This window comes from Pagrus pagrus, assembly GCF_965226575.1.
Source record: "Pagrus pagrus genome assembly, chromosome: 14".
NCBI lineage: Eukaryota > Metazoa > Chordata > Actinopteri > Spariformes > Sparidae > Pagrus > Pagrus pagrus.
Genome location: NC_140198.1, coordinates 17923687 through 17948223, shown reverse-complemented (window position 1 = coordinate 17948223; position 24537 = coordinate 17923687). Strand labels below are relative to the sequence as shown.

Here is a 24537-nt window from a genome sequence, read left to right as displayed (position 1 = left end):
ATAAACAGAAGAGCAAAAATGTACCTCAGCTTCTGGCAAAGACGGAGGATGGGAAAAGGGTAGGAAGTTAATACCACGTTTCCCTGGACGTTTCACTGAAAATAAATCACACACTGCGAAATATCTGCCCTCTGTGTCACCTGGATCTGAAGGCATGAGGAAGAGTCACAAAGGAAGAAAGTGATGCGGTCGATAAATCACTTCTCAAACCACAACAGTGACTCTACCTGGAAAAGCAGGATGAGAGGGCTGTACGAAGCCTCTCTAGTTCATTGCTTTCTTATAATTTATTGGGAAAATATTGACCATTTTGTTTCAACAACTCCAGAAGGGGGAGACTCTAATAATGAAATCATTGTTGCAGGTTATTTAAAGGGTAACTCCACCAATTTTATATTTTAAAGTGTGTTTACAGGTCTTTGGGAGTAGTACCCTGAATTTTTGGCAATACGTGGATTTCACATTTGCCAAAATATGTGTCAAATTTCAACATGATTTTTTTCAAGAAAACCCATGATGTGAACTGGACGTATTTGTATAAATGTGCAGAAAAATACAATGCAGAACAGCTTCTGTTACTTCATGTGTCGTTTTCCTCCTCCATTTCCATGTGCAAGGAGGCTGCATCAGTTTGTCACACCTTTTTTTTTTCCTTCATGTTTTTTTTTTGTCTGTTTACTTTGGCGTTGTGCACTGAGAATGCTTCGAGGGTGAAAATTGGAAATATCAGCTGGGACATTCAATCCTCTGACGTTGACTGGATCACAGCATTAAACGTCCCAAATGTCATCACTGTGAGACTGTTGGCCTGCTGATGTTAGCGTTTAGCTCAGAGTACCACTGTGCTTTAGTGCAGCCTCACAAAGCCGCTAGCATGGCTGCAGAGTCTTTCTGCATGATTTTCACATCAATGTGATGAAGTGCCTCAATTTGTCAGGTTATTATTCAGTTCCTCCACTGATTTCCAACAGAAAAGACTACATCCTGTCATATATTTCAATGTAAAATAAGCACTTTGACCATATTGGAGGATCTTGTTCGCGCTGCCTCTGCCTCCAGAGTGAGCGTTGTTCCAGCAGTCAAAACAAACAGAGTGCAATCAGAGTCCTACCACAGCTACTCTGCTGTGAAGACACATTTTAAAGCATTAATTGATTTTTAAATGGATTCAAGAGAAGACATTCGTGTTTCAGTTACATGCACTGACACTTAAATGCCCTTCAAGATAAATCCTTTTTTTTTTTTTTCTGCCTGTGCAGAGCATTTTAAGGACAGGTTTGAAAGAACTCAAATCAACCACAGCACATCCACAGGCTGTCTGCAGAGATCCAGCACATGATGTTCCAGATCCAGTGTGTGATTCCCGCCACACGGTTGCTTTGTTTCCTGGTGTTTGTTGCAAGCCAATGTCAATATTACATGACGCAGAGCTTTGTGTATCCTGTAAGACTGAAGGCTTGGATTTTTAATGAACAATGTGTCCTCAGCACTAAAGCAAAGAGAAGTGAAGCGAGAGATTATACACGCCTTCACCACTCCTCCTCCTCCTCCCCCCCTTCTGCTTCACTACCTGTGTTTCTCAGCAGATTTCATCACCACTGGAGGCACGTTCTCTTGATCCGTGAAGTAGATATAAAAAAAAAAAAAAAAAGGATGTGCGTGTGGATTACGGCCCGGACTCTTGACACATGAACACGGCACACGTTTGTGGCTCGCTGTGCCTCCAGACGGCTCCTCCTCTCCTCTCATCTTGTCTCATCCCAGCCAGAAAATGACCTAGATTCTCCAGGCTGCTGGATGTGTTTACATACACAGCACACTGATGACATTGTCAGTCAGAAAGCATTGCTCTCAGCAGCGAGGAGAAGGGAAGCTCTAACTGTAACTAAAGCTCCAATCCACCTCCTATCATGATGAAATGCTCTGCAGAGCCACAGATCCCTGCTGTCCTCTGACTGCATGCATGATGGTGTTAATGGCTATTGATCCCTCTGCCTGGCAGACGGCCAAGCTGTCCTGATGTTACTCCTGCTAGATATATTTATTTTTGCTCTGAATCACAAGCTGCAGACCATTATTAGGCTCCACAAAGGTTATCGGTCTCAGGAAAGGTTTGCATCTCTCTCATCTCTCTCTCCCTTCATGAATATTCAGAAAAGGTCAAGTCCTTGCTCTCCTCTGGAGCTCTCGATCCCTCGTGACTGTGTCCTGAATAATCTGTCCCTGATTCATCCCTTGTTCCAGTGCTTGTTCCTGCCCCGGCTGCACTGTTTCTTTTTTTTTTTTTTGTAAAGCAGAGGCGGGAGGGGTAATTGGGATTTGTTTTGCTCAACATCTGGTCATGCACCAGTCCTAGATTTTAGTTCATGCCTCAGTTGTAAAGGTATTCTGTGTGCAAATTGCATCTGTGCGTCCTGATACAGCCCTGAATTAAAGCTCCCAAACTTTATTGGACAGAGAATTCTCCAGTTTATCCTCCACCTGGCCTACTTATCTCTCTGCATCTCTTTATTTTAAAGGATAAGTTCACCCAGAAATGAAAATCCAGTTATGTACTCACCCTCGTGCAGGTGGTATGTCAGTTTGAAGTTTTGTAGTTCGCAAAACTTTTCTGGAGCTCGGGCTTGCTTTAAAATGTAAAAAATAAACAAAAAACGAAAAAGAACAATGAAATGTTTATATACAGTTTATAACGCGTGATCAAAGTATCCAGAAGCCCCAAGATCCCAAATTGATTTGAAAGGACATTAATTACACCCTTTACGAGCAGTCAAGCTTGTACACCCTCTTCAGACATGGTGCTAACACTTTTAGCTTAGCAGCTACAGTGAAGATTTCTGCTCAATAATGTATTTTTCAATCAGCTGGGATCTTGGTGCTTCCTGAAAGTTGGATCATGCCGAAGAGCAGGGGTTTTTTTTACGTTTTAAAAACAAGTCCCTATCTACTTCAGTTGTGCAACACTGTTTTGCTGTGAAGCTCTAGAAATATTTTGTGGATAATGAAACTACACCTGACTTTTCCTTTATAAGACTGAGTAGATCATGATTAAATTTTCATTTTTGGGTGAACTTTTCCTTTAAAATTCTCATTTCAAAAGCTGTATTGAGCTTTTGGACTTCTCCGCGTTCAGTTTGCGTGTTCTGCCCCTCTTTCATGCAAGCTTCCTCCTGTAGTTCAAAGTGGATTGGAGCATGTGTGATAGACTGGCAGCCTGTCCAAGCTGTCTCCCCTCCTTCAATCCAATGCATGCTGGGATATGCTCCAGTGCTCCCTTGACAATGAAGAGGGAAAAAAAGCAGGTAAAGAATATAAATGGGGAGGAGGGCTGTGCAGAGGGAACGATGCAGTTTGCACACTGAGAGCAACAAAGAACATGTTATTTCATAAAGTGCATGAAGAGCCTCTTCCTCCGGGCCAGCTGAGAAGAGCGGGGAGCTGGAACGGTGCAGCCGCTCTGGGAGAACCACTTAACCTCACAGGGTTAAATACAGCTTCGGCTCAGTGTCCCTCCAGGTTTCCTGCACTCTTAAAGATTCAACCGACAGCACCTGAGCAGGAACTGAAGCCTCTCGGAGAATCAAAACGAGTCAGGACTCTCATACATACATGCATTGTACAACTTTCAAACAAGATTTGAAATACAGATTTAAAGGACAAGTTCACCCAAAATGAAAATTCAGTCGTTATCTACCACCCTCATGGAAATTTGTCAGGAAAGTCTAAGTTTCACCATCAACAACACAGTTCTTTACATGCTTTACAACAGAACGGCGCTGCAGCATTCTCTTAAACAACTGAAGCAGATGGGGACTTGTTTTAAAATGTAAAAATAACCTAAAATGGTATCCATACAGCTCATCTTGAGTAATCCAAGTCCCCAGAAGCCCCAGGATCCCAAATTGATTTAAAAAGATGTTGTTTACTCCCTTTTTAAAGATGGAATCTTCCCTGTAGCTGCTAAGCTAAAAGGGTTCGCACACACCCCGTCTGAAGTGAGTGCACGAGCCTGGTCGTGCATCGTGGGAGTAAATATCGTCTTTTCAAATCAGTCTGGGATCTCAGGACTTCCTGGTACTTGGATTACACCGGAAAAGCTGTGTGGGGGTGATGATTTTCTTTTCATTTAAAAAAAAGTCCCCATCTACTTCAGTTGTGTAGGAGAATGCTGCAACACAGTTTTGCGGTGAAGCTCCAGAAATGTTTTGTGGACTGCAAAACGTAAAGTATTATCATTTTCATGAAATTACAGGATATGAATTCAAATGAAATGGTTAAGAATCACATGACTGTCACAACACATGTTGAAAGAAGATATTCTGCTGTTCCTCTTTGTAATCACAACAACGTTTCTCAGCCTCTTACGACCTAAATACAATTGCAGGTTCTTCTTTTGTTTTTGCTCTTAATTCATTTATGTAGTGATTCATTACATCATTATTTAACTTATTTGTTGTGAGTCTGTAAATCTCCGCAGAGATCCTTAATTTCTTCACTGAGTTTTTCAAGTATTGCACAAAGAATAAAGAGGATGTCTTTCTATTGCAATTCAAAACATGAAAAGATGGTAAAGAAGGAACAGAAACTGATAAATTATATTCTGTGTTTTCAAGGTTCTTTTCTTCCTCTTTTTAAATGAAGGGTGTGTTTTAACATCTTCAAAACACTTTTTTCACCTTGTAATGTGAACATTTTTCAGCATTCAGATCCATCCACTGGACACTGGCGCACTGAAATGTCTTTTTTTTTTTTTTTTCTCAGATGAAAAGGAAAATGTCATGATCCCTGGCCTGTGAAGTCACGTGACGGATGAAAGAGCAGGCAAACTTGTGTGTATGTGCGTGTGTGTGTGTTGTTTGTGTGCGTGTCATAGTGCTGATGTCAAAGTGATTGATAACTCTCCTCTCCAAGCTGAGCTCAGTTTCAACCTCCTCAGCTCTGTCCTGTATAATGCCAAGTTGCCATGGTTACCATTGCTCTTCATACAAGGAAGCGGGGGGAAAAAAAGAAGAGATTTTCTCCTCCTCTCCTTTATGAAATGCTCTTGCTGAGCCATCCTGGGGAGTTGAGAGGAGAGCGCTGACCTGCCTGTCGAGCAGCGACTGAAAATTTGGGAAAACTGAGCGCTGACGCAAAGCAAACATTTAGCTGCTTCTTCAAACCTCGACCCTCCCCTGCGATGTGGAAATGTGGCTGAGCTGATTACTACTGCAAACTCATTTTCATCCCTATTAGAGCAGCTAATTTCCATTTCCACTACATTATCACTGAGTGCATGCCAGAGGTGGCTTTGATTCCTACAGTGCTCTTTTGCAATAATGACCTCTAGTGGTTCCTGTGAAAAACAAATCGAAGTAGCTGTGACTCACTCTCAACCTGTTTTTGAAAGATGTCTGCATGATGAAAGATGTCACAGTCTTGTTCTTTCTGATGATGCCAAAAGAAGTAATCAAACACACGCCTTGTTGCATTTACATAAAATCCGAATCATCCTTCCAGTGACACCAGAGTTACTTAGAGAGACAGAAGTTAATCTTTTTATTTACAGAGTTGAGGTTGAAGCCAAGACAGAGAGACAGACTCGACATGAGAGGAGTAAACAGGATGAGACGCCTGCAGGAGGGAACCAGTTTGTACAACCACCCACGAAGACCCAGAGTTCCCTCTGATGGAGGCCACAGCATGGCCCAGTGTCCCCTTGCAAAAAGCTGTTTTTAACACTGAGCAACACTCATTTAGAAAGAACTTAATTTGCCTTTATTTTAATGAATTACGCTGTCTACAAAATGCTTAGAATACTAAAGAAGAAGAAACCTCTCTACATTTGGATAAAACCAGTGAGCGTTCAGGACAGTCTCGATCCAGTAATGGCCGCTGATGGATGCCTGACCCACTTTGAACGTTTTATGCCCTGTAAAAGCTGACCCCAGCGGGCAGAGCAATCAGCCATTAGTGCCCCTGCTGGTGGATCACTACCAATAAAAAATAACGCTCAGCTTCCCCGGCGCTAAATGCAAATTAATTTTTCAGGAATAATTAATTGCACGGAAATGAATGGCGGTTTTGAGTAGGCTCCAGTATAATGTTATGAGATGAACATAATATTACAATCTACAATCACTCTCGTTGCAGTAAAGCCTCTTAAAGCCTCGACTACAAGCTGCTGCTGCCATGAAAATACACTCGGTGAAAGGAGATTGTTTTATCTGCAAATGGCACGATCAGTCCTCATTTAATGTAATGTCATTACAGACACAGGGGGGCTGGACAAAATAATGTAAACCAGATGAAAAAGGAGTCGGGTAATAATCCTCTGTGGATTTATTAGTAGGTGCAACACCTTTGATTAAACACAGTTATCTGATTAATTGTTAATGTGTAAATAGTGAACAGAGCCGCTTTAAGTGGGGAATCTCAAAGGAGCAGTTCACTCAAAAATTAAAATTCAGTCATTCAGACTCACAGATAAGATTTCCATATCACTGCATATTGGACAGCATATATGCCAATACCGATATATCTGTGATGGGCCAATATCAGTCAGACAATAGTTATACCTTCGACACATGGTCGAGCTTGTACACCTGCTTCAGACTCGGTGTGCGCTAATGCTTTTAGCTTAGCAGCTACGGTGAAGATTTCGCCTTAAAAAAGGGTGTAAATAACATATTTTCCCATCAATTCTGGCTCTTGGGGCTTCCAGAGACTTGGATTACACCAGACGAGCTGTATGGAGCAATTTTAGGGTTTTTTTTGTTGTTTTTTTTACATTTTAAAACAAGTCCCCATCTACCTCAGCTGTTTAGCAGAATGCTGCAAAGCTGTTTTGATGTGAAGCTCCTGAAATGTTTTGTGTACTACGAGACTTCATCCGACTTTCTGTCGGCATGGGGGTGAGTAGATAATAATTGAATTTTAATTTCTGGATGAACTGCTCCTTTAATACTTTTCCCACATCTAATTTCAAAATACTTTTGACAGTTACACCTGCAGTTTTTGAGTGCAGGTGGGTTTTTAGTTGGCACTGTTCCTGAAATTATCCATCTTTGTAGACATTATTACTAGAATGATTATTATTATTGCCATTTTTGTTATTGTTCTTTCTGCCCTTCAGTTCAGTCAGGCCTTTCGCTCAGCACTGAATGTGACCAGCAGAGGGCAATAAGGTGACCTCTCATCTCCGAGCCTGAGGTCCTGTGACAGCTGCTTTTCTTGCCTCATGATATGTACTGTGTCTAACCTCTTCACTTCATGGAGATCTGCTGCACTAAAATAGCTTTGTCACTGTTGTGAAAATTGTCTTGGATACTAAAAGACACTGATAAAAGTCCTGGATTACTTACTGGCCCTTTGAAATGTCTCTTGTGCTTCATGGCCTACGTAACATTTTTGTATTGAGCAAGGCTAAATTGGTGAATAATTTTCTGATTAATCACTCTTAGCCTCCTAATATAATGCAACACCTGCGGGTAGAATCCAAAACTTCATAAGAAAAAATACGTCAAGCAGCCATTTATGGAAAGGACTACACTCATTCCTACACAAACCAGCTCTTTAGTCATTGTTAATCAGTAATGAGGAAGCAGGCCGAGGCCGACACCAAGTACTTTCTTGTGAAATCCAGTCATCTGAAATCAGCTGATTCACCCTTTTATATATGACCTCCTCACCACACAAGCAACATGAGTCAGCATCTCACTGGATACTGAGATAGCAGTGATTCAACATGACTCTACCTCGGCTGGATGGACACTGTAGCACATGTTGTGTGTGTAGTCGCTGCTGCTGACCTTGTAGCAATTTTGCCAACAGTCACAGAAAAACAGCCACCAACAACTGCGTCATATCTGAGATTCATCAGGACGAGCATCTGCTTCATAAAGAAAATGACAAAGAGTGCTCAAGAGCAGAGGAATCACTGGGAAGTTTCTCCCTACACGGATTCTGCCCCTCACATCTGCGCTTCATCCTGATGATCTTCTTCCTGCTAACATCAAAAGCGCTGTTCAGAGGCACCCTGTGTGCCTGGGAGGTGCTGCAGATCACTGGAAAAACTCCACATTTATGCAACGAAAATCCTCAGGAGAATCGTGTATCAGAAGCAGAAAACATGGAGACAAAAATTAGCACCAGGAAGATATTAACAGCTCATGTAATAGTCTCTTATGCGCCATATGCCCATGAAATCTGTTATTTGTCCTTCACTTTAATTTATATGTGATTAAAGCCATTAGCTGGTGTTTTTAGATGAGAAAATGTAAGTAATAAAATAATCTAAAAACAAATTTACACACACATAATGACCTTTTCAACCGTTCCAATCAAGTGATCTCATTACGAGCAGCGTCAGTGTGAGGAAGCAAAGGGAGGCTGAAATACTTAATAATGACACTACATCACCACTGAACCCTTAAATGTACTACAAGGAGTTTTTAACTGGTTATTAAACAGTCTCAATTTAATACTGATATGGCTATATGACCTACATAGTCAAAGACCATCAGTAGAAAGACTAGCGGTTTCTACAGTTATTCTTAATGCCTCTCACTGCGTCAGAGTCAGACTTGTCCGGGTTGGATAAGTCATGAAATTAAAACATTATTTTAAGGCGTAGTGCTGAGGACGAATTGAGGAGTCTCACAGCCAGAGGAAACAAGCTGCTCCGCAGTCTGGTGGCACAGCCCTAAAACAAAGTTTACTTAGTATTTTAAAAAAAGTTGCCTCTTTCTTTCAAAACATATTCAAGCGCTCACCAGATAAAGATCTTTAAGACTGATGGTGGTGCTCATATCGCTCTTGCCCACAGGGGCTGCCAGAATCAACAAAAAACATAAGTTTCTGCAGCTGCTTTAACACAGAGCATCAAATTCGTGATTCACAGCGTTTTATTGTGTTGTATTGCAGTTTGTGTTTTATATTGTTCTGTCTGTCTTTTGCTGTGTTTGTGTTTGTACTGTATTTTGTGTATTTGATAAGTTTTATGTATTTTAAAGGCCCATCTAAGGACGGGCTTTGCAAATTAGCTTTGGCTATAAATGCTGTAGTAGTGTGTGTAGTAGTGTGTAGTAGTGTTATGCTACATACTTGTCCCTGTACAAATAAACATTAGATACAAATATATACCACAGAATTTATAGCATTATTTTTTTTTAAACTTCAGGCTGTATCTTAAAATCCTGAATTCAAGATTTTGAGGTAGTACAGCCTGAAGTTCCCGTTTGTGTTTTTGTAGTCAAACTGAATTGCCCAATACTAGAAAGACAAAACAAACCTTTATTGCTAAACTTCAATTGGTCACTATCAGCTGCGACAGTGTGGGCCTGTAATGTTTTCCATTCATAAGTGTGTGTATGTGTGTCACCCTGGCAAAGAGGCACATAGACACACACACAAGCATTTTGGAGTATCTTGCCAGGTCAGTGGACAGGTTTCAGTCAGCACTTTAGTCACAACGGTGACACTCTTGAAACTTCACAGATGTGTAACTGAGTTCAAAATGAGGGCCGAGTTCGAAGACGGGTGTGGTCAGATTACTAATGATGTAATAATGTTGTAATGACTACAAAGTACTGATGGGTGTTGGAACATGTTGAGGGGTGTTAAGTCTGGTGTGAGCCCATCACAAGATGGTCTCCACTGTCCAGAACTAAATAAGTTGCTTGAATTCGACTGGTGAAATTCAGGCACTAAAATTCAAGATAAAAGTATTTTAAGCATGAATGAATCTATCCACCCTCTCATATGCCACGTTGTCGAAGAGAGACTGAAACCCTACACGCTTCTTAATTTGTGAGCCCATCAAATAACATCTCTGAAGCAGAAAACCTTGAAATCACCTTCTTGTTTCTTGTTTAACCCTTTTTTTTCATTCAGGAAGAGCTCTGTGAGGAACCCCCTGATCACATTCACACAGTTACACATGGACACCTGGCAGTCAGCCACTGAGCAGCTCCACTGGAGCGGTTGGGGTGAAAGGGCTTGCTCACCCAGATAGTCTGGGGATTTGAACCAGCAACGCTTCTCTAACCTTTAGGCCAATACTGACCGAAACTCCACCACATAAAATCTGACATGTGGTTTTCAAATTAAAATATTTCAATGCTGTACATGTGGGATTTAAATGTAATGTTCAGTAGCGGTTAGAGGCTACAAAAAGGCATTGAGTAGCTTTCAACTTCAAATTATTACAGATGATTTTTGCTTCCATACCAGTAGATTATGAGGCTCTCTCAAAGAGAAAATTGTTGCGTCTACCGAGTCCCCTCTGCATTGTCTCTTCAGCCATCTAACTTTTATGTGCTGTATCGAGTTTATAGATCTCTAGGCTCTGCATTCTTCTCATGAAAGAGCTCAGAAGCATTTAAACTCAAAGGGCAGCTGCAGAGGAAGAATACACCCGGCTCGTAGCTGTATGACTGGATACCAGTTTGCTCATTGAGACCTATTTAACCTAATGTTAAGGGCAGATTTTTTTCATCAACATTCAAAAACAATGGTTTATTTAAACTAGATAAAAACACATCGTTTTGAAATAAGTCACATATATACAGTATATTCGTTCATCTGTACGTGCGTGTTGTGCACCACCACCAGAACAGCCCTGCTCCGGCTGTAGCTCTTGTTAAACCTATTCTGCACGGGGTTTAAGTGCATTACGCCTCGGTCTGTTGAAAACAGGCTGCTGCCGCCACATGATATTGTACGCTCATGTTTTGCATTTTGTCTCGTACTGGCCCAGTTTGAGAGTGGCTGCACTCTCTGAATGTGTGTCATAAAAGCAACATCTTGAGGCCATTTCAGCGATTGAAATGAACAATCTGTTGTGTCTCTAAATTACAGATGTTAGATGGCTTCCTTATAGCTCTGTGTGGTGTAAGTTGTGCAGTGTGCAGTCGGAGCAAGAAAGGCGCCAGGAGCGGTGGAACAACTCCGTGGCAGCGACCAGAGAAAAAAGGGAATTATAACATGGCTGCGAGACATGCAGATGGAGTCTTGAACATGAGATAAACTGAAAGGATTTAAATATTGGACTTTCTTCTCTTTTACATCAAGGCAAAAAAAAAAAAAGGAGAGGCCCTGAAGCTTCTCAGCAGCCCAGTGACTGAGTGTCTCAGCTGGAATGAGACAAGCCTCACCAAGTCCATATCCGCTAGAGAGGCTATTGTACGACAGCTGGAAAAACAGCACTGAACACTTGTGCTCATCCAGACACTGACACAACTTCCGAAAATAAGGCAGATGGAAACACACGCCCATCTAAAAGCTGCTAAATAGCTACACATTTTGACACATGGGTGCAATAACAACCGGGGACATGTTTCACTTGAGTTAAATACTGCAACCTTTTAATATACAAACATGCACATACACATACAGTAGAGTCTTTTAGACTTCAGTCCGTCAAATCACTCTTATCATGTACAAGGTCTAAGACAGTGATAATCAACTTGTGTTTCGCCTGAAATAAGGTGCCAGGTGGCTGCCGACCATGTTCTTATTCACAATGAAAGGAAGTGATTTACACTGGGAATTATTTTGTTTTGTTTATACCAGCGAATTAACGTTTAATAATGTCCCTTGGCTGACAGATATGCCAGTTTCAGTTAGTAACAGAAGGTCGATCTTGATGCAGGGGTCAAAATAATCTTTTACATTATTTCAACTTATTTCAACTTTTTTCACACAATTAATGCTGGGAAATCTCAATGAAAAAAAAGACGGGGGCTTTTTAAAGTTTATTATTTTTATCTTATACTATTAATGTTTTTTTTTATTGGCCCCTTGCCTCCTGTCATTTTACAAAACTGTCCCCTAGGAAAAGCAAGTTGAGTATCTCTGGCAACAAACCATATGTTCATAAATAAAATACAAAATAAAGCACATAATTCACGTTTGTCCTTAAAACATAACACATTCACTCCTTAATTAAATACAAAACATAATGAACTCTCACAGAGAGTTTCAAAAACCATCACAAACTTTCCTCCCTTTCTGCACACGGCATGTTTTGACGTGTCTGTTGCTGCCGAACTCTGATAAAACTCTTCTGACATGCCCGTGAATAATACAGCGTCATTTGAACCTCCGTGCCCAGTCGCTGCTGTCTCTGGTATGAACGTGTGGTTATCTAAAATCTGCTTCATGCTATTAAATCTTTGAAAAGTCTCGTTGCCTCATACATTTGATCCTGAATACATATTGCATGAATCGTGTCGGTGGCTTTGTCTGATTTTGACCAGTTTCATCTTGTGTTCATTATGTGACCTACATTCTTAAAAGGCAACTCAAGTATCTCCAAATTTGATTATTTTAAGTTTTTCTGACTAACTAAGTGTTACTTTATAGCCAAAAAACATATTGATTACTGGAAAATGCACTGATATAAAGACAATTTTCTGAAATGAAGGAATAAATAAATACTGAAATCTCTGCACTGGTGAGTGCTCTGTGATCTGAACTACAATGAGCAGTTCCAAGCCTGGACTACACGCTGGGCTGCTCTTTGAAGTCCTGACACCTGATATTTCAGAGCTCGTGTTTTGAAATGTAAAAAAGAAAAGAAGAAGAGTCCAAATTCACACAATCTGTCCTGAAACATTCTTGTTTGCGAGTTGGTTTCATTTTTAGAAAACACAGCAAACAAGTGCAAAATTCTCCTGCGGCTCCTCTTTTGTGAACTTCCTTTAACACCCCACAGAGGAGTTTTTCAAAATAAAACAATAATTAATCAATCAATTCAAGTCAGATATACACATGTGAGATGGTGAGCACTGTTTCCTCTTTGTACAGTAAACCTCAGATGTTAGAGTATGTGACGCAGATGAGTCTCATGGGAGCGGGTCTGTTTTCTGTTCACTGTGTCTCTGCTGTCTCGGTCATAGAGATGCTGGCCTGCTGTTTCCTTTGCCTCTTGTGCCTACAGAGCAGGACGGCCAGCAAGAGGAGCAGCAGGAGGCCCAGAGCTCCTCCGATGAGTCCTGCTTTCAGAGGCAGACTGTGGTCCCTGTGCTGATACACCTCACAGGACTCTTCGCTCGTTGCGACATCATTCGCTGCCGCCACACAAACCTCTGAGCCTTCGTCTATGTCGCCCACTCCGCCGATCCTTCTGTCCCTCCCAAACCTCTGCCTCTCTTTCCCCCCTACTGTCACAATGTAAGCTGTGACGTATGAATAAGGTGCACACCAGTGAATCACGACCTCTGACCCGTTCCAGGACGCCGATCTCAGGTTGGGAATCTCTGGAGCCTGTCTTTGTGAAGTGAACCCTGGACACGAGCAGCGGGTTTGGGCTTTCAGCACAGCACAGGAGACCTGAGACTCGAGGCAGGGATCGTAGTTGCATCGCCTGAGCGTCCCTTCAAGTGGAGGCTGTGTATGGGCTGAAATGGGGGCATCTGTTTTTTCGTCGTAATCTGTGTAATCCTCCACGGAGTCCTCAGTCGGTGCCATGGGATCCATCGCCGGGACTCCTGATGTCGTAGGCAGGGGAGAGTAACCTCTGATGAGAACCAGGCAGACGATCACCAGGGGAACAGGAAGGCCTCTGCTGGCAGCCATTATGCTATCTGGAGATCACAGAGAGAAATATTCCATCAGTGTGTTAGCAAATCTGTTGGGGGTTTTTTTTGCATAGGAATGATAAGTATCAGCCCCTCGGGTTTACAGCCATGTGTACATTGAAAGTCTTTTTGTATTGAGCCTGAATGAAGAGTTATTTCTCCCCTGATGCTGTGTCTTTTTTAGAAAAGGGAACAAAAAGCTTGGGCCTAGTCTCAGCTGGATAACAAAAAAATCTCTCTCACTTCAAAAGATAAACTGTTTTCTCAAAAACAGAGCACACTGCTTTTACCCGCGAGTAAGCAAATGACTAAAATGTGGACAATTAATTAGCTGAAATTTATTATTCTGTGGCATGTTTGTCAATGATTTATGGTCTTGTACACAGAGCTGCTATGAATAATCCTCACTTGTTAAGTTTCTGGAGGTACTTCACACTAATTCAGCATTCCAGGCGGTATTGCACAACAGGTCCAAGTGCTCACACACCCATAACACAGCGCAGCACTGTTAGTAGCTGGGTCCAGTTACAGGAAAGCTGCATGTTCGATTTCAACAAGAACCCACACAAACATACCTGACATGCGGTCAGTGGTGGACATGCATGGAGCGACAACAATGAGGCCCATTCAGAAAATCTCACAAAATTGAAAACAGAGCAGGAACCTCCCTTGAATACTAATATACTGTGTGCTCCTCTTAAACTCCACTCGCTTGTGTTAAGAGCGAAAAAAGTGTCCAATATCAAAAGATATGAGCTTACCTGCTGTTTGGAAAAGTCTGTAATCTTGATCAAGATGTGAGTGAGCTCCTTTCTCCTCGTCTTCCCTCCACTTGCCTGCTCTCTCCTCCTTTATATGCTTCCTGTCTCCCCAACAATCACCTCCTTCTTTCTGCCCTCCCACAATCCCCCCTCTCCCTTATTCCCGACCCTTCTGCACCAGCTCCACCTCTCTCCTTTAGCAATGTGAATGAGTGTGCAGGCAGTTAGTGGTGTCACTATAGTCTGTGATTAGTTGCATCACTGCTACATAATTTTGAAACAGTGACCACATGGATTCCTGGTACATTCCGGGTTTTTCAGAGTGTGTCTGACCTGTTAATGAGCTCTTGTTTTCCTTTTAGGGCAGAGAGAAATTGAATGGGATGAGGATTATCTGTGTCACGGGTTACATTCATTGGAATTTTGTCATGCCTGACATATGCCAGTGGCTCCAGACAGTATATCCCATCTCCGACCTCTCACCTAAATAAAATGTGTGACTTAACTCCAAACACTGCAGCGAAACTGAGAGAAACTGTTGTGCAGCTGTTCACCAACAGGCCGGAAACGGACCTGACTGGGCTTGTTCTGGGAATGATTTGAGATGTAGTAGATTTCCATGCTGGTACTTCTCTTTAAAAAAAAATGAAATGAGCAAAATAAGAGCTAAAATAACAAGTGTTGCTAATTAATTTGAGATGCCACCAACATCCTGACAAGAAAAGGCTGCTCCGCGCATCTCATATTCTGGACAGGACAAGATGTTTTTTTGACGTGACGTGCGGAAAAGGAACTTTATGTGACAGCTGTGGACTTAAATCCAGCTGCATACTCACGTCTCTGCTCTGACTTTGAGCTAAGTCTGCAGATAAAGTGTGAGCACGCATTGTCCTGTACCAGGGGAATTCACAAAACAGATGAACTGACTCGATCAGCTCTGTCTCCTCAATCAAAGCTCTCCTAACCGATGGAGGTTTTAGTATAATGTATGTGTCATATTGTTCCTGTGCTTCATGTCATTCATTCTGCAGGAACTAGAACGTTGACAGAATGAATTTTCCACCAAGATAAATGATCTATTACCTCCGCCTGGGAGCATGTTGTCCTCCATATCTGTTTGTTGGTTTGTGAGCAGGATTACACAAATCTACTGAACGGATCTCCACAAAACTTGGATTGAGGGTGCGTTTCAGCAGAGAATAGACCCCATTAAAGGTGCAATACGTAAGAACTGGCCACCTGTCAAATGAATCCTCCAAGCAAACATGGAGCAGCATATCACCAGAGTAACCTCTAACTACTGATAACTGTAGCTACCTCTAGCTAATAGGCTAAGCTCAGGTAACCAAGCAGCTAGTGGTCATATTGGCTGACACTACTATCAGACTTGGAGATTGGAGCACCGGGGAGTGTTGGTGTTGTTTACTATCAGACTGTCACCTCTTAAGGGCCAAAGTGGCAAGGGGCTAGCTGGTTAGCATGCTAACTTCATTAGACATCTCTGCAACACAATACATAGACGTTTTGACATGTTGATGTCTTTGTGTTGTGTCTACTGAAGTTAGCATGCTAACCAGCTAGCCCCTTCCCATTCTGGTCCAAAGCTCTGATGCTAGTGGTGTAAACACCAACACTCCCCTGGTGCTCGAGCTTCCAGTCTGAACCGCTAGCTGCATGGATAACTCCAGTTAGCAGCAGTTAGTGGTCACTCTGGCGACATGCTGCCCCCTATATGCTTGGAGGATTAATTTGACAGGTGGCCAATTCTTACATATTGCATCTTTAAAGGGCACTCTTGTGTCTTGGTGGAGGTATGCGCTCTACTGAATGCCAGTCTATACTTGAGTTTCTTATTTTTTGTTGTATATTTATGTTGTTTCTTTTCATCTTTCTTTCATTCTTGTATGAGCATTTCTCTGTGGGCGAGCAAGTGTTTAGGTTGCATTACATACAAGAAAGAGCGTGGGTCTGTAAGTGTGACGGGGATGGTTACATATCATGTAGGGATGTGTGGGGGACGGGTATGTTTATGTATTGTGTAATACTGGTTGTGTATATGTATCGCACTGAGAAGCGTGTCTGTGTTTGTCTTATTTCATAATGATTCATGTTTATGGTAAAGCACCTGTTCAGCTCTTCTGTAGTGAGTCAGCTGCAGGTCCATAGGGGCTTTAACTACAGCAGGCCCAAATAAGGAAACTGAAACAAACTTTTTAATGAGGTAACAGGAACAACGGTGATGTGACAGGCAAAATGAGCTACTTGGAAACGGAGGTGGAGTCGCTAAGTCAGAAATACTTCTGTTGTGACTCTGGAAATGACACAAATTCAAGCAGATGGTAACTGTTAGATGGTTTCTTACATAATCCCTCTCTGCCATGCACCACGTCGTCACTCTTTCCACAAACCACTGCCGTTTGGTTGGAATGGGTCTGCTTTCACAATCAGAAACAAGTCCATGAGGAATTAATTATTTTTATATATGAAATGGGAGCAACCCAAATGACTATTACAAGGTCTTGTTGTAGTGGGACCAGAAGAACTGTAGAATAAATAGCATGAGTGTTTGATTTGTATCTAACACACAGTCAGCTGTGATCATAGCAACTTTTTGACCACGTAATGCTGCCTACTTTTTTTTTACACAAGTCAAATAAATCATTGTGATATTTCATTGTCCTAGGGAAAAACAACAACAACTTCATGTGCCAGCTGACTTCTTAAATGAAGCTAAATAGATCCATAAATCTAGAATTAACAGGTCCAAGTTTCTTCTTCACATAGTTGATTGTGGAAAATGTGCTTTCATCTTTAAAACGTCCAGCTCACTCACTGTTAACTAGATGCAGGGATGAGGCACTGCATCACAGATTTTCAATAATGATGTCATTAATTCAGCAGGCCGCACTCAGTGGGCAGTGTCGCCCAATGACTCACTTCATCTCTCTGAACAAACAATAATAATGTGAAGCCATTTATTTAAATTAAACATGTTAAAAGTTAAACATTAAAATGTTCAGTAGGTATATGATTGTGAGGAACCATTCCCAACGGGAAAACATGATTCATCCAGCTCATTACCTGACCTCAGTAGCATTCATTAATGAAGCAGTCTACAGTGCCTCCTACAGCCTACAGAAGCCATGACTGGAAGAGCCAGGCGGGGTCTGTGTCTCTTCAGTTACACAACTGGGCGTGGGTGACATTAATTAGTTTTCATGATGGATTTACAATGACCGGTTCATCTGCCAGGCATCCCAAAGTTCATGATGCGTTTGGCCAGTTTCCCAAATTAAAATATTCTGGCCCCAACATCCTGTATTAAAAACGCCGCCTGCAGCAGGCTGCTGCTGCTGTGGGATAAATTGTTATCTGTTAGAGTTTGTATAACCCACTGAGAGGTCGCTGGCCTGCGGGTACTGATATTTTAAATCCTGGAAGTTTAATTTTAGCTTGAACAGGGCAAACTTCAGCTTTCCTTCGCAAATGGCTGCGGCACTGATTATAATGAGAAGCTCATTTGACCCTGAGTGTTGACTTGCAGGCTGACAGACAGGATGTGACTACACTGTCACATGGACCCACCTCCTGGGTCTTTAATAAGTAAATCTGTCAGAATTGGAGTATGCTTGAATAAATGAAACTAGTAGCTGCTAGAACTGCACAAAGGGTTCAGTATACCAAATACTTATCAGCATGTTAGCCTATTTAATAGTGCTGTAATAATGTTCGATTAGGCTTGCAACAACGTCAATATGCTTCAAAACGGGCATAATAAAATGATAAATAATCAAATAATTTATTACAGGCTACACAGCAAGTCTTTAAAAGACCAGATGCTATTAATTCAAACTATTTATTGGTGGGTTGATGAATACATTTGCAATTTTTAAATGAATCTTTTTTTATTGTCCTATAAATAAATACCTAGTAGGTAAGTCTGTTTATTTTGTGATTAATTGTATAATTTTTAAAATCTTTCATTCATTCCTGTTTTTATTGTCCAATTAGACTTCAATCAATGGCGTCTTTTATATATCCTAAACACTGACATACAGTGATTTACAGATAAAGAAAAACAGCAACAGATTCTTCTCTCTTACTCTGACAGGCTGTCAGTGTCAGTGGCTCCAAATCAAGATGCCCTAATATATGTTGCGCGCACGAGGCCTCATTAATCAGAGTTGGTCGTTTTAGATGCAAAGTTAATTTTATTTGTTTTCTAAAAAAGAAAAATGCGAAACAGAAGATAATCGAATTAAAGAAAAGGAAAAGCCACATCACTCTTTCGTCTTTGTAATGCTTTGCTGATGCTGAGGAGGTGAAACTCCCTTCAAGTCTTCGCCCAGGGCGAATCGAACTTGCAGAGGCGCGTCTTTGTCGACGTCATTTGTGTGCGACAGGCCTCAGTGTACAGTAAGAAAACAGTTCAGCAGACAGAAGCTGGGAATGGGTGAGTCGCCGCAGAGGGCCATGGTATCAGAGTCTTTGAACAGTAATTTACGGACTTGAATAACGCAGTAAAAGACCAGCGGCTCATTTCTCCTGCAGAGTTTAACTGTTTGCAAGAGTCCGTCTCTGACCGGCTGGTACTGTTAGTGTTAAGCTAGCAGGCTAATGGTAGCGAGCGGAGCCAGGCCCAGCGAACAGTTCATTTACGTTACATTGTTTTTGTCACAGCTAATGGGTCAAATGTAATTGTTGGTGCTTCACCCATTTTTCTGACAAATTTCAACCACAAACCCCGCATTATTAATCCAGTTCGTTTCAAATTCGGATAGTTTGATTAGCAACTAAACGTTAGCATCGCCTGTAAACGCTAGCTAACAGAATTAAAGCTAGCTAACTACATTAAAATAATGACTTCCAGGCGGACAGGCTATGCTAACATGGATTCATCTCCATCAAATAGCGGCGGCTCGGTCCACAGTGGAAACCGTAAACAGAGTATCATCAACATTCCCGACAGAACCGGGGTAGAGTCCTGTTATGATAGGAAAGCAGACAAGACTGGATACGGAGCTTCGCAGGGCAACATGACTGTAACGTCGCTGAAATCACGGCTCGCCCCGACCATTCAAACTGCCATGTCCGCCGCAGTCGACACTCTCCTGGGCGAAGTGGTGCTTGTGCTCAATGAGACGCAACAAGAGTTGCTGCACAAGGAGCAAGAGAACGAGAGACTCAAAGTGCGTCTTGAGGTGTCGGAGAGGGAGCTGAAGACTTTACAGGAGTGTCTGTGCAGTGCTCAGAAGCTCATAGATCAGCTTCAGATCTCATACACAGGCCCTCAGTCAGTGAGTCAGTCAGTTTTTGCACCATCGCTGTCTTCCATGGCTTCATTGACTTCAGGCTTGGACCGGGACCACCAGAATTCCCGAAATGTGAACGGGGCCGGTGTTGACTTGGGGCTCGGAGGCTCTGTGGATGATTCGCTTCATGGCTTTGAGCCAAGAGATGACTACAAAATGTGCCAACTTTCAATCCAACCAGATGGCTCTGTGACTAACCACACTCTGGACTTTGCATCCAACACATCACATATGTGCTCCGATTCTAGCAGACCAGGTAAATATACAATGTTTTGGTGTTATTCTGTGTATTCTGGCTTAGTGTGAGTTGTAACTAATCAATAGTTTACTGTAGTTTGAGGCATGGGCTAATTTCTGTGTTCTGTGTACGTTTTGATCTGTTTTTAGATGAGAGGCAGTCTCAGGGACCAGGTGGAGCATCCAGGTTTGAGATTAAAGAGGAGCAGGGACCAGTTTCAGGCTCCGGTCAGCCCAGCAGGAAGGATTCTGGGTTGCGTAATGACAGCAGAGTCGGCGATGGAGAGGGATCGTCCCATAACGTGGGTGACCTTGGCTACGTTCAAGTCGGAGGGGACGAAGGTTCCCAGCGTTCCTTTACTCAGCCTCTGCGTCACCAAAGAACTGTGCGAGACTGCAGCGGGGGCCTGCAGCAGGGCGGACTCGATGGACAGAAACAGCTGGCTAGGACTGCTGGAGCCGGGAGAGGAGACAGTCTCTCACCAGGCAGAGCGGAGGACTCAGCAGGACCTTCAGCCCCTGACACAATAGGGGAACCATCTGGAGATCGGCCTCACCACTGCTTGGAGTGTGGAAAGACCTTCCGCCTGATCTCCAGCCTGAAGAAGCACATCCGCATCCACACCGGAGAGAAGCCTTACCCGTGCGGAGTCTGCGGTCGCCGCTTCCGTGAGTCTGGGGCACTTAAAACCCACCTGCGCATACACACAGGTGAGAAGCCGTACTCTTGCTCTGAGTGTGGAAACTGCTTCCGCCACTTGGACGGTTTGCGCAAGCACAGGCGCACGCACACGGGAGAGAAACCCTACGTGTGCGCCATCTGCGGGAAGCGCCTGAGCCGCCTGCAGCACCTCAAACACCACCAGCTCATTCACACCGGAGAGAGGCCATGCTGCTGCCCCTTCTGCAACCGCACCTTCAAGGAGCCCGCGGCGCTGCGGAAACACATCCGCACGCACCGGGAGGAGGGCGGTCACATGGGGATCGGTGCCAGTGACGACACGGACGCAGACGCCATGGATGACATTAACAATCTCCACCCAGCAGCTCCGTCCCCTCAGATGAGGTTTGGGGAGTGGGGAGCCGAGGAGGACGACAGCTCAGTTGTGGACTGTGTGTAGATAATGATTTAAGGAGGAACTGTCAGTGTTCTTACCATGAAACCTGCTCCACATGACAAACATGGGGTTAAGGTTTAAACATGATGGATAAAGTAATCTCTGTTCCATGCTGTTATAGAAGAATCGGGCTACATATAACCCTAGCCTTGGAGTTTAATCTCTGACATTTTCATGCTTTACACTCTTAGATGTAAAAATAACTTTAAAAATATCCACTGCACATTCTTCAAAGCCAAGTATTTTTTTTTCTAGGACATTCCTCAAGCAGCAGCAGCAGCAGCCGACAGGTTGTTTTTGGCACAGAGAGTTGCAGGTTTGCGGACTGTCCAGCATTAATTTAGAAAGTGGCAGAAGCAGACAAGAGCAGTTTCCTGCCATTAAGTGTCCTGAGCACTCACTCAAACCTCGACCGAGTCTCTGCTGCTGCTGCTGCTGCTTTTCAAGATGGTTCCCACCTGCGTTTCAGTCTGGACAAACTCCTGTATGAGTTTCTTTTAGTTTTACACATTAGTCAGAGGTTGAGTTTGCTGTTGAATTATTTTAGGCCTTTGACAACACACCGAGCCGCACAAAAAATTGAAATGGATCCAAAGGGCTGGTTCATGCTGCGTGTGGGGACAGACGTGCAGGAGTACATAGCATGGACATTATGCAGCTGGACGTTATTGACTGATTTATTCAGTTTCTATCTTGATAAAATGATAATATCTGAGAAGAGGTGTTGGTGCTTTACACAATATTTGTTAACTCAGATGTGTCTTGTTGCGGATGACATGCCAAGGAACATGGTGTGGGCGTTGTCATTTCCCCTAGCTGTAGGGCTGCAATTATTTTCATTATCTATTAATCTTCCGATTATTTTCAATATTAATACCTTTTTTTTTTAATAAATGACGAAATTTTGAAGCATCATAATTTCTCAGAGCCCAAGTGATGTCTTCAAATCACTTGTTTTGTCCAACCAGAAGTCCAAAGCTCAAACATTTTTCATTTACATCATGAATGACGAAGAAAAGCACCTAATCTTAACATGTAATAAGCTGGAACAGGCAAATGTTTGACATTTGTGCTTTAAAAATGACAAAAACAATTAATTGATTAACAAAATAGTTGCCAGTAATTTTCTTTGGATCATCCTAATGGTTAATTAACTAGTCATTGCAGCTCTAGTCAGCTGGAAAAGCTGATTAAAATGGAGCAAAAATGGATCTTGTTCACTCAAATACATCCTTGAAGAGCAGGAATACTAATCATTGAAACAAAGGCAGTATTAACTGAAATCCTAGACAATGTCTGTCTCCTATATCGATCTCTCGGCTCTACCTTAGTATCCATCCCTGCTGTGCTGCGCTGTACTAGCTTTGATAGTGATTGATAGGTCAGCTATAAACTAAATAATTAATGTGTTTACTTACAGTCATCTGGTTTCTTCAGCTAATCAATTGAGGAAAATATGTCAAATTCTTTTTTCCAACAATTGCTTTGCCACAACTGTGAATGTTTTCGATAGGGATGTGCTCGATCGGTCGTCTAGCGGTTAAACTTTGCCCCAGCTAGTCGGTCCAAGAATAACTAGTCTGTTTAATTAATTTTCTTACTTATTTACAGATTTAAATTCCATATTAACATAATAAATACGGCCAAATGTTGCTTTATAAAGATGAGCATCCGTCAACAATGTTGGTTAACCGTTGCATCTAAAAATGTGCTATTTTTTGACAGTGTTTGACTTTTTACACTCAGTTTTGCTCATTTTCGGGGTGTTTCCTCACTTTGACACCACTCGACTAGTCCAAGTTTAACCTTCCGTCTAAACATCAAGGAAATTAGCTGTTGGGATCATCCCTATTTACCACAATGTCACAGTTGTCACCATTATGTTGAAGTAATAATTAAATAGAAAAAAACAAACATAAAAGCACAAATTGCCAAAAGAAATCCCAGTGAGTGGACTGAACCAGTCAGTTGAGATGTTGAGTTTAAGAGGGTGGTGTTGCATCGCCCTGATGAGGCCATTTGTATACTGAAAAGCTAAAATATCATCCAGACTCCATTTTCACTGACGTGTCCTCATGAAGCATGAACCAGTCTCTCATTGTGCAGTCCTGCTCTGCTCTGTCTTATCTCCTCTTGTCTCTCTGCAGAGCCCTCATCAGTTACACAATGGTAATGTTTTCGTTCGAGCTGAAGTTATCTGTGTCGAGGCTAAGTTTGAAGATATCCCTGAATACACACAACACACAGGGCTGTTTGAAGAGGATACGGGCTCGGCAAGCTGTCATCAGCATGCACCCAGATCAACCAGCTCTAATGCCGTTTTACTGATGATCATGTCTCTCTCTGTCATGGACCATATCTTGGCATTCCTCTTTTCTTTTTCTTTTCTTTTTTTTTTTGTTGTTGAAGCTGCTACTGTGCGTCTAGAAAGCCTCTCCTTTTCTGGACTCGTATTGTTGTTACCAGCCAGTTACTAGCATTTACTAGCGGACAGACTTTGGTGCTTGCATGTGCATATCTGTTCCTTCTGCTGGCAACAGTCTCTGTATATAAGAATGTAGTTTTAGCCATTTTATCCGGTTGAATGAGGGTTAACATTGGTGGAAATGTGCAACGACTTTTTTTTTCTAAAAAAACAATGTAACGTGCTTTAAAAACATGAGTATGCTAACATTCACTGTAAATATATATATAATCTTATGAAACTTTTCCCTGATGTGACACGACTGATACATCGGGGTTAACAGCAGAGCATTAATCTCCTCAGCTATTTGAGCTATACTGTAGGTCTCCATGAATACTACTCTTATGATCTCCATGTAACTATTCTATGTACATTTACAAGTGTAAGTCATTTTAAAAGGCACTCAAAATGTTAAATATCCGTTACTGTATACCCAGAAAATGATTTGCAGAGTTAGTCTTCACCCCAGATAATCATATTTATTGTTTTTGTATGACATACAAGGAGGCCTTTGCATGTAGGTTCAAACTGAAATGGCATTCGTCCTTAAGAACAGTCAGTGTTAAATGTGAACTGAATTACTTTTTTATGCTTCTGTGTTCAGAATATGTCCCCCCACATCACATTCATCCCGTTACCTACTCTAAATGTTACTATATTAAAGGGCCTTGTTTCTACTTTTTTTCTTTCTGCGGCTCTTTATTTCATTTGTCTGATTAAGAGGGGCGTCCTTTGAAGAAATCATCTGTAAAAGATTTTGAATTTTAACTTTTGACCGCAGTAAAACCGTCAACTGGATCGATGACGTGGCAATTTCAGCTCCATGCCGAAGCCACGAGTATATCCTAATTTTAGATCATGCCAGTCTCTTTCAATCAGTTCATTTCATTGTATCACGGCAGGAAAACCACAGTCACCCTGAAGGCGAGTTTTTCCACTGACTGAAACATTGCCAAACATATTGCGGACACGCCTAAAGACAGCTCCCAAATAACACCTTCCTCTTCTCCTGATGCTGAGTAATGACAGCTGTGTTCATGCACACAAACTAGCTATTTGACGTGGCCTTCAGCGATTACGGAA

At 42.2% G+C, this 24537-nt stretch overlaps 2 protein-coding genes across 2 annotated transcripts; one reads left to right on the top strand and one right to left on the bottom strand.

Moving 5' to 3' along the window:
* Positions 1–11323: 11323 nt before the first annotated feature.
* LOC311269093 (uncharacterized protein) lies at positions 11324–14416 on the bottom strand. The gene is made up of 2 exons (XM_084373075.1): positions 14324–14416; positions 11324–13568 (listed from the first exon to the last, which is right to left on the bottom strand). The coding sequence occupies exon 2, from the start codon at positions 13558–13560 to the stop codon at positions 12853–12855; it is 708 nt and encodes a 235-aa protein (XP_084229201.1). The 5' UTR covers positions 13561–13568; positions 14324–14416; the 3' UTR covers positions 11324–12852.
* A 4310-nt stretch (positions 14417–18726) lies between these two features.
* Positions 18727–24131, top strand: LOC311269740 (uncharacterized protein). The gene is made up of 2 exons (XM_084374102.1): positions 18727–19891; positions 20023–24131. The coding sequence occupies exons 1-2, from the start codon at positions 19183–19185 to the stop codon at positions 20991–20993; spliced, it is 1680 nt and encodes a 559-aa protein (XP_084230228.1). The 5' UTR covers positions 18727–19182; the 3' UTR covers positions 20994–24131.
* The last annotated feature ends 406 nt before the right edge of the window (positions 24132–24537 follow it).

Bases quoted from the DNA above. Each gene is read 5' to 3' on its own strand.
- LOC311269093 (XM_084373075.1), bottom strand. From the start codon at position 13,560: ATGGCTGCCAGCAGAGGCCTTCCTGTTCCCCTGGTGATCGTCTGCCTG.
- LOC311269740 (XM_084374102.1), top strand. From the start codon at position 19,183: ATGACTTCCAGGCGGACAGGCTATGCTAACATGGATTCATCTCCATCA. The intron at 19,892-20,022 runs GTAAATATACAA...ATCTGTTTTTAG, and splicing joins CTCCGATTCTAGCAGACCAG to ATGAGAGGCAGTCTCAGGGA.